Genomic DNA, 9782 nt, shown 5'->3' with positions numbered 1-9782 from the left:
TTCAAACACTGACCCTTTCCCCTTCCACTGCCTCTCCCCACCATGTCCCCACCCCCACTGGGTCTAGGAGGGGGATCCCGGGGGCCAGGGCCTGACACAGACTTATTGGATTTCACGGTGTTTTGCTGAGAAAATAATTAAATTATCATATTTATGATGGAGCTGCCATGGCCTCTGCCAACCACTCGGAACAGAAGGGTCAGGACTAGGGGGGAGGAGAGGGAAGGGACCTAGCCTCTGGTCCTATGGCCCACCCTCTCCCAGCCCCTTCCTTGGGGTGATGACCCCAGCCCAGAGTGGGGACCTGCAGCCCCCTCCCACTCCCATGAAGAGAGATAATGAAGGTCTGGGCTGGAGGCCAGGACAGGAGGAACTGAGGAACTAGGGACAGCTTATAGGTCAGGACTGCTAAACCCCACACTGTGTAGATCGTTCCCTACATGCTGGCACACAGCCCACGGGACCTGAGGGGCCTGGGAGGTCACATTTGGCCCAATCCCCAAGTCAACCTCAGTCCAGCTCCTGAGAAGGCGCAGCTTCCTAACTGCCGGGCTATGAAGCTATGAAACCCTGGGCTCTGTCCCAGAGCCTGGTGCTGATAACAAGGCCCCAGCACCCTGCTGCCTGCCACCCCTGCCTGCTGCCAGGACCCCCTCCTTTCTCCCACCCACGCCCTGTACCCCCCATTCTCTTCGGGTAATTAGATTCCTCTCAATTAGCAGATTACGATCATTACCAGCTCATCTGGCAACACAGCTCCACACCCACAGCTGGGGAAGCGGGGCACCAAGAGGGGCACATGGGGGTCATGGGCAAACATGAGAGATGGCTGGGAGAGGAGGGCTGAGACCTCCCAAAGGGCAGGGCCAGGGGGACAGGAGGTGGTGAGGGCCTTCCCAGAACAGGGTACCTCCCACTGTGCTTCCGAAGAGAATGGCACCAGCTCAGGCCCACCCAGCCTGCCAGGGGAGTAGAAGACAGAGACATGAGGCCTCGGGCAGAGGCAAAACCCCCACCCTGCCAAAAGCCAAGCTGGGAGCAGATGGAGCTGGCAAAGCGGAAAACCGGCCAGGGCTGGGCTCAGCGGGAACCGAGCAGAGCGGGCTGTGGGGATCAGCCTCTAGGCCTGTGGCCCCAGTTCCTGTGCCTGCTGCCCAACCGAAATCCTTCACCCTTCCCTTCGGAATCCTTGCACATGGGGGCCTGAGCCAGGCCCGGTGAGGAGGAACAGGGAGGCAGGGAGGCAGGGGTGAAGGGGGGGACCAGGCAGGCTGGGGAGCCTAGAGGGCCTTCCTCCCGAGCAGCACGAGGCTGAGGCAGTGGGAGGGGGAGATTTACCAGGGCTCCAGATTCATTATTCATGAGCCCACAGCAACGACTCCAATTTAAATGCTAATGTGGGGGGGCCTGACTCAGCTGCCCCGCTTCCACCCCCACCCCCAGCCCAGACATAAGTACAGTCTGTGCTGGCTCCAAGGTTCACGGGGTTTATTAGGGAGTCGGGAGGGAGAAAACCCAGGAGTCCCCAGGCCACCCACACTGCTCCCCGGCATGTGACGATCCTGCCTGGCTTTCTCTGGTCCTTCTGGACAGAGGCTGGCCAAGCAGGCAGCAGCCTCAAGGGGAGTGGGTAGGAGCTGGGGGCCTTCTGGCAGCCCTACTCAGAGGATGATCTGGTTGGTGAAGCTTCGGCTCAGCTCCTTGTGTGGCAGAACAATCGAGTTCAGGATGAGCACCTCGGCAGGGATCCGGACTCGGCAGCCTGCAGCATGGATGAGGGCACCAGGGGAGGTCATGGGAGGGGAGACAGGGGCAGGGAGCTGGGGGCCACTGCCAGCAGGGAGGGAGCCCTCCTGCCCATCTGTGCCCCTGGTCTCATGCCCCCGGTGACTCACACAGGGCCTGGCACACAGCAGGCCCTTGGTAACTGTTTGCTAAAAGAAGAAACACGCATGCACACAGAGGAACGAACACTCCCCGGGGCCACTGGCCATCAGCTGTGGGGTTCCCCCAGCCCTGGCCCCCAGGAAGCCATACCCAGGATGGTGATAGCAGGCAGCAGCTTCCCGTCCTTGAAGAGGCTCTCACTGTCCATGCGGGCTCGGGGATCGTTGGGGTTAGGGTCACTGGGGGTACCCTCCACGCGGGCCCAGCGTCCCACAGTGCTCCCCCAGCCCACGATGCTATGCAGAACACACGTGTGCTCCTGCCAAAGAGGACAGTGAAAGGTAAGGGGAAGAGGCAGGAGGCAGCAGGAACCGGAGGGTGTGAGGTGCGGCCAGATGCAGAGCCCATGGCGTTCACCCTTCTCTGTTCTTGGGGGGATGCCTGGGCCCTCCCCACAGCCTCTTGGGGTGTCACATGCTGCTGTGTATGCTGGTACCTACCTGCAAAGTGGCTCCATGGAGGACGATGCTCTCCCGGAGCCGCACACCCTCACCCACGGTCACCCCCTTCCCGATGGAGACGTTGGGGCCCAGCTGTGGAGAGAAGCACACACCATAAGCCCTGGAGGGACTTGGAGGATCCCCAAACCCAACTCCCTTCTAGAACAGATAAGGCAGAAGTGACCTGCTCGAGGACACACAATAGGCTGTGACAAAGTGAAGAAACCGGCACCCAGAACTCAAGGCAGCGTGGGCACCCTCCATCCATCCGACCACCACCCTTCCCTCCCTGGGGCTGGGACCAGCACTCACCACAGCCGAGGGGGCCACCTTGGCGGTCGGGTGGATGTACACATTCCCTAGAAGCAGAAGAGAGGCCCTGGGGGCAAATATCCCAAACCGAATTTGATCAGGAAGGGGCAGGGATTGAGGCTTTAACTCTGGACTCGAGGTCAAGAATCCTGGTTCAGAGGGCTGGGGTGGAAGCCAAAGGTTAGGAATTGGGGCAGGCTGGGTACCTCGGATCCATGGGCCCCCTGGGGTGTGCTTGGCCAGCCGTTCTGGGTGAGTGTCCTGGTATCGGCTCAGGTAGAGGCGGGAGGCGTAGAGGGCTGAACTGGGGACCGCAAGGGGGACAGGGGCTCAGGGGTCAGCAGGGCCTGTGCCCACCACCCCAAAGTTTCAATCCCCAGGGGACCCAGCCTTCCATACCCTGCGGACTTGATCTGACTCCAGATACCATCAGTGAGATGCACGTATATCTGGCCCTGCCCTGCCAGGGCTGAAAACACATCCTGCTCTAGGCGGATGGTACCTGCCCCTGGCCACAAGCCTGGTGAGTCCTCCCTGGCAGAGAGGAAGAATGCTGACATTAGTCCCCCAGCTGAGCCCCGACTGTGGGGCTAACACAGTCTCCCAGGGACAGGAGTAGGAGGATTCCCACCACCTCTCTAAGCCCCTCTCTCCAGGTCTGGTTTGACCCTCTCTGGGATGTGGCTGCTCACATCCCAGGAACCTCTCCCACCCAGCCCCGACTTGGGTGGGTGCTATCACAAGGGAGCCCCAGGCAGAGGCCTGCTTCCCATCCCTGCCCCATTTCCATAAGGAGTTCCCCCCATTTTCACATTCTCATCCCCATTCAGCCCTTTACCCCCTCCAAGTTACCCTCCCCCTCATTGGATGGAATGAAACACAGACAGACTCACCCTAGAGCAAGGCAGCTGGTGAGGGCAGAGACAGTCACAGAAAGAAAGGGAGAGAGAGATGGTAGAGATGCCAGCTCAGCAGAGACAGAGACAGAGAGGCCAGGAGAGATGGAGAGGGAAGCAGAGACACGGGTGGGAGTGAGAAATGGCTATGAGCAGAGGAGGCCTTAGATGGGGCGACGGGGGGCTAAGGCAAGGATCCCTAGAAGGGAACAGCTTCTAGCCCTAGGAGGGAAGACCCTGGGACTGGTGAGCAGGGCTCTGGTGCTATGTTCCAAGGGGAGCCTCAGCCTGAGAGTGTGCATGTCTGTCTGTGTGTGCACGTGCACACGTCTGCACCCGAGCATGTGTGCGCCCAACTGTGTGTTGCCGTCTGTTCTGAAAGACGTCTCTGGGACACTCAGGGCTTAGGAGAAATGGACCAGAAGGGGAGTGGGCAGGCAGTGACAGAGGAGGAACTGGGATGGATAAGGAAGAGGGACAGAATGAGGTTAGAAGGGGAGGGACTCAGGAGGCTCTGCTGGAGATGGCAAGTGGAGAAGGGAGAGGGGAGGAGGAAGGTGAGCAAGTTGAGATGGAGCCTGCAGAGACTGGTATGTGTTGGGGTCCGTGACTGGGGGTACTTGGGGTCACAGGGCTATGGGGCCTGCCTCACAATTGCCCATCCTGCTGATTACGCTGGAAGACATCCCGAAGAGGCTTCAAGGCTTCAGGAGAAAAGAGGTAGATGCCGCAGTTGATGATGTCACTGATAAATGTGCTGGGTTTCTCCACATAGTGCAATACCTGAGGACAGAGCGGGCTGGGTTCAGTAGAAGAAGGGACTACCGCCACAGTCCCCTAAGACCCTCTGATTTCTAGGCCCTTCTTGCCTCTCCTCCCTGCTGCCAGGGTGGCCTGGCTAAAATGCAGTGCGCGTCCGCATCCTACTGCTGCCTGGCTTTAAACCCTGAGATGACTGCCCTTCACCTGATTCAGCTTCAGATAAATCCAAAGTCCATGGCTTTCCCTGCCTGATCCTCCCCACCACCTACCTCTCAGACGCATTTCCACCCGACTGCATGCCTGTGCCTGGAATGGCCTTTCTCATCTCTTCATCTGGAAAGCCCACCTTTCCAAACCCAGTTGACACTGTCACTCTCTCTGTGCGTCCTCTCTTGCTGGCCCGAGTTAGCTGTTCATGCCTGGGCACTCCTGAACTCTGGCCACGCCTCACCCATGGCATTGTATCATTTGCAAAGGTTGCCTTTTGATTCTGTCACTCCTATTAGACTGACAGTGACCAAGAGGCAGGGACTGCACCCATTTGGCTCTGTTTCTCTCACAGCTACCTGGTGCTGAGCACAAAACTATATGTGTGTAGGTGTGTACATGCATGTGTGTGTGCGTGTTTATATGTATGTTTTATATTAAAGCACAAATAAAAGGAGTATGTGACGCCAGGTATGGTGGTGGCTCATGCCTATAATCCTAGCACTTTGGAAGGCTGAAGTAGGTGGATCACTTGAGCTCAGGAGTTCGAGACCAGCCTGGGCAATATGACGAAAGCCTGTCTCTACTAAAAATACAAAAATTAGCCTGGCACATGCCTGTAATCCCAGCTACTCAGGAGGCTGAGGCAGGAGAACGGCATGAACCCAGGAGGCAGAGGCTGCAGTGAGCCGAGATCACACCACTGCAGTCCAGCCTGGGCAACAGAGTGAGACTCTGTCTCAAAAAAAAAAAAAAAATCAGCTGGGCATGGTGGCTCATGCCTATAGTCCCAGCTACTTGAGGGGCTGAAGTGGGAGGATGGCTTAAACCTGGGAGGTCGAGGATGCAGTGACCCAAGATCGTGCCACTGCACTCCAGCCTGGAAGACAAAGTGAGACTCTGTCTCAAAATAAATAAATAAACACATACATACATAAATAAATAAAGGAGGGAGGGTTATGTGAAAGTCAAGGGGCTTAGAAGAAGGGAGTTTCACAAAACAGGACAGAGCCCTGCTGCCCTGCCTATCATGCTCCTGCTTCCGGTATGTTACTTCCTGCCTCCAGGCCTTTATACCTGCCATTCCCTCTGCCTGTAGTACCTTCCTGTGTCCTCTGTCATCTAGACAAATGGGACTCTGCTCAGACCTTGCTTCCTCCAGGAAGCCCTCCCTACTCCCACCCCAGCAAGGCTGGGTTGGGGCCCCCTTGGTGTTCCCATCATGCACTGTGCATACATTTATTACAGCACCACCCCCAGGGAAATTAACCATTCCCCCCTCCCCCTGGTCAATCTCTCTTAAAGGGATATAAGATGATTAATCGGGAGTGTCTCACCTGTCTGACAAGACTAGGGCCCACCCCATACTGTGCCAGCATTCTCTAGAGGCCTGAGGTAGAGGGGATGATGACACAGAGTAGGCACCCACCCAGCCCCCACTCTGCTCTCACCTCGTGTGTCTGTGGATTCTCAACGATGCAGCCGTAGTTGAGGGATTGCGTCCTGTTAGCCTGAAAGACAGACACACCCGAGACAGTGACCCGCCTGCTCCAGGGCAGCCACGTCTGTTTTTTCTTTCTTTCCCTCCCCTACAGCACCTGGCATGCAGCTCTGCCACTGACAGGCCTTCCGCAAGGGTGGAAACTGACAGCTGCCCTCCCCCTCCCTACTTCTGAACAGCCAGAGGGCTCGGGGTCTCCGCTAACACCTCCATGCTGCCAGAGCAGCACATCTCCCTCCTGACGCCAGCTCCCACACCAACTCCCGGGGCGCCCCTGCCTCCCCAACACCCTGAATTCCGGGAAGCTCTTGGGATCACCTCCTCTACACCCTCCAGCCCTCCTGACCCCCTCACCGTAGTGCCAAGGAGTAAGAAAGGGTGACGCTGGCGTCGGTGGGCTTCCAACATAGCACTCAAGGGGAAGTCGGAGCAGACATCAGCATTGAGCACGAAGAATGCCTCGGGGCTCCCAGCCAGGATCTGGTCTCGAAAATGGTAAAGACCACCCCCTGTGCCTAGGGGGGCAAATTCCTGCAGGTACCTGTCCCCAGGGACCCGAGAGCCAGATCAGTGGATCTTAGGAAACAGATACCATGAGCCAGGGCACCTGACCCCCACCGCTTGCTCCCAGGACTACTCCTGCCCAAGGCCTACAGAGAAACTCTATATACTCAGAGATTCATTGATGTCCAAACAAGAATCCTTCTAGTAGGTGAGGATGAACTCCAGCAAATGCTGACTCAACCCACTTCCAAGAACTCAGAGGCCTAGGGCATCCCCACCCCCCCATATACGAGTGTGTGCACAAACACCTGACTGGAAGGTTAAACTCCTGCTGGGCGGCTTCTAGGAACTGGGTGAGGGGCTCATCAGGTTGGTAGAAGCCAATGAGCAGAATCTCCTGCATTCCAGGGACCTGAGGACAAGGGAAGAGGCTGGGATGAAGAATATCTAATAGGAGGGGATGTTGGGGAAATCCTTGGTGCTGGCCCAAAGTCCAGAAACCAGTTTCAGTCTCAGCTGTGGGGCCCCAGGGCACTCACCACTCTGGGCTATTTTCTCCTCTGGACAATGAGGAATTTGGAGGAAGTCGGAGGCCTGATCTTTTTTCGTTTTGTTTTATTTTTGTGAAAAAGGGTCTCGCTCTGTTGCCCAGGCTGGAGTGCAGTGGCATGATTTTGGCTCACTGCAGCCTCCACCTCCTGGGCTCAAGCGATCCTCCCACCTCAGCCTCCCGAGTATTGAGGACTACAGCCATGTCACCACCTGCCTCAGCCTCTAGAGCAGCTAGGACTACAGCCAGGCCATCACATCTAGCTAATTTTTAAACTTTTTGTAGAGAAGGGGTCTCTTGATGTTGCCAAAGCTAGGCTAGAACTCCTGGCCTCAAGCGATCCTCCCGACTCGGCCTCAAAAAGCGTTGGGATTACAGACATGAGCTACCATGCCAGGCCTGATCTTTCAATCAATTATTACCCCCACCAACCTGAACTGGGACTCACTCTAAGAAAGACTTTGCCTACCAAGCTGCATTAATCCATTTCCACCCCACCCCCTCCCCCCCGGCCATTTTTATTATCTGTCAGCCTAAGCTTGAGATCAGCATGAGGTAAGGGTACCATTTATCAAGGGTCTGCATTGTACTAGGCATTTTACAAATATCATTTCTAAGCTTCACCACCCAACAAGGTAGGTCTAATCACCCCCATTTTACACATAAGGAAACTGAGTGTCAGAGAAGGTGTGTTATTTGTTGCAGACCTCACAGCAGGCAGAGACTGAATTCAAACCAAAACCTTGCCTGGCTCAATACGAAAAGCAATAAAGAAATGAGCATCAATGTGATCAAGGATATGAATTTGTGCTTGGTTATCATTAAGAGTCTCCATGCTACAGCTTTACATTGTCTCCAAGATCCTTGCCTGATCTCACGTTCCACACTTTAAAAATAGGAGTGAAATCTGAGCAGGAAGAGGCCAGATGAGAAACTAGATTAGGGGAAGACAGCAGGGCAGCTGCACAGCATAACTTGAGGGGGCGCCATTCACATTGTCATCTGTGAATGATGGTCCTTGGAGTTATGCCTGGTGGGAAGAGTTCATGGTTGGGAAAGGGGGAAACAGCATGAAGATAAGCAGGAAATGAGGTGAGAGAGGGGAGCCCCTGAGGTTACCTGGGCACAGGCTTCAATATGGTGTTGGATCATAGGGACCCCTGCCACAGGAAACAATGGTTTGGGCACCTCAAAAGACAAAGGTCTGAAGCGAGTTCCTGGGAGAGGAGAGAGGAGAACATTTCGGCCTCCTGCCTTCCTCTGCCCCCATCCCGCCTACCACTCCAGCCCAACCTCCTCCCCCCATTCCCCTGGCACCTCACCCTTTTGAGGGCCTCCAATCAGGATCACCGCTTTGAGCATAATGGTGGCTGCTACCTAAACTTCAAATTCCAACAGAGAAATCAAGCCCAGATCTCCTACCCCAACCAAGCCCCAAAACCCAAATAGCAACACTTAGCCCTCTCCCAAGATGTAAACCCAAAGCTCAATATAGTCTCTGCCTGGACCCAACACCTCACAAATCCCACACATCTCAAATCCCAGCAGAGAAATCAAGCTCAGATCTCACACCCCAACCAAACCCCAAACCCCAAATAGCAGCACTTAGCCCTCCCCCAAGATGTAAACCCAAAGCTCAATATAGTCCCTGCCTGGACAGAACCTCACAAATCCCACACATCTCAAATCCCAACCCAGATTCCAGTCGGCCTTCAAACCTCACAGTGATTCCTCCCAAATTCTGAAATTCACACCCCACAATTTGATCTCTAAAAGACTTCCCTCTGGCCATGAACAAATTCTGCAAATTCAGAAACCTGGCAGAGACTCCGTTCTCAGACCCAAACCTCAAAATACTGAAGCCTCAAATTCCCAAAGTGTTGCGTCTTCATTCTAGATATTAAGCCCTGAATCCCAATAGTGAACGCTGAATATTGAACAGCAAACCCTGAGTGAGCCTCAGATATTTAACTTAAATCCTGAACGTAATCCCCAAGTACTGAACTAACACTGATCTGAATTTGAAGAACCCCTAATCCCAGCAAAAATCCTCTATATGCTAAACATGAATCCTAAAACTAACCTCTGTATGTTGAACCCCAAATCAAAAGACAGGTTCCCTTGGCATCTCAAACACTGAACCTATTGACCCCCCTCCAGTCCTAATACGGACGACTGGGTCTAAATCTCTGGATTCGGAGGATTGATTGATTGCTGACCCTCTGAACCCCACAACTGACTCTGTCCAATAAACCCTGGCCTCTCATTGCCAGGGATTGTGGGACAACACAGGCGCGGGCGCACCGAGGGCCAGCCAGGACCTCGGAGCCCGCTCTCCGTCTAGAGGGTGTCCCCTGCCCCTTACCCCTGCCGCCACCCCTCCACCAGCTCCCTTTACCACTAGCTCCCTTCACTCCAGCTCTGCCGCCCGCTACTGCAAGCTCCTTCCGCGCACGTGTCTTCTCGCAAGTCGCGAGAACTCATTCGCAGGGTCTGCCGGGAATTGTAGTCTGACCCTTTCCCCGCTTTCTAACTTTATGGGAGAGGAAAGAGGTGCTGAAGTCCAGGGGCGTGACCAAGGGATCGCGGGGCGGGGTTAAATGCGAAGAAGGGTGGGGCCTGAGAAGCCCAGCCTGGAACATAAGACTGGGACCCGAGCTGTT

The 9782-nt window shown here is 55.3% G+C and overlaps 1 protein-coding gene across 4 annotated transcripts; it reads right to left on the bottom strand.

The window, feature by feature from the left end:
- Positions 1-1473: 1473 nt before the first annotated feature.
- GMPPA (GDP-mannose pyrophosphorylase A) lies at positions 1474-9645 on the bottom strand. Of its 4 annotated transcripts, none has more exons than XM_008972024.6 (13): positions 9518-9645; positions 8442-8496; positions 8239-8336; positions 6878-6981; positions 6420-6606; positions 6016-6075; positions 4248-4378; positions 3099-3233; positions 2906-3003; positions 2700-2746; positions 2388-2480; positions 2038-2206; positions 1474-1762 (listed from the first exon to the last, which is right to left on the bottom strand). In XM_008972024.6, the coding sequence occupies exons 2-13, from the start codon at positions 8479-8481 to the stop codon at positions 1662-1664; spliced, it is 1263 nt and encodes a 420-aa protein (XP_008970272.1). In that variant the 5' UTR covers positions 8482-8496; positions 9518-9645; the 3' UTR covers positions 1474-1661. The 4 variants fall into 4 exon arrangements, with proteins under 4 accessions (XP_008970272.1, XP_003818711.1, XP_034811138.1 ...); XM_003818663.7 differs by having other exon boundaries at positions 8442-8501; positions 9518-9609; XM_034955247.4 differs by having other exon boundaries at positions 8442-8501; positions 9203-9575.
- Positions 9646-9782: the final 137 nt, after the last annotated feature.

The sequence above is a fragment of the Pan paniscus genome, chromosome 13 (assembly GCF_029289425.2).
Source record: "Pan paniscus chromosome 13, NHGRI_mPanPan1-v2.0_pri, whole genome shotgun sequence".
NCBI lineage: Eukaryota > Metazoa > Chordata > Mammalia > Primates > Hominidae > Pan > Pan paniscus.
Note: the sequence above shows the minus strand (reverse complement) of the source record. Positions and strands in the feature narration are given on the sequence as shown.

Bases quoted from the DNA above. Each gene is read 5' to 3' on its own strand.
- GMPPA (XM_008972024.6), bottom strand. From the start codon at position 8,481: ATGCTCAAAGCGGTGATCCTGATTGGAGGCCCTCAAAAGG. The intron at 8,337-8,441 runs GTGAGGTGCCAG...CTCCTCTCCCAG, and splicing joins GATTGGAGGCCCTCAAAAGG to GAACTCGCTTCAGACCTTTG. The intron at 4,379-6,015 runs GTGAGAGCAGAG...CTCTGTCCTCAG, and splicing joins AGAATCCACAGACACACGAG to GTATTGCACTATGTGGAGAA.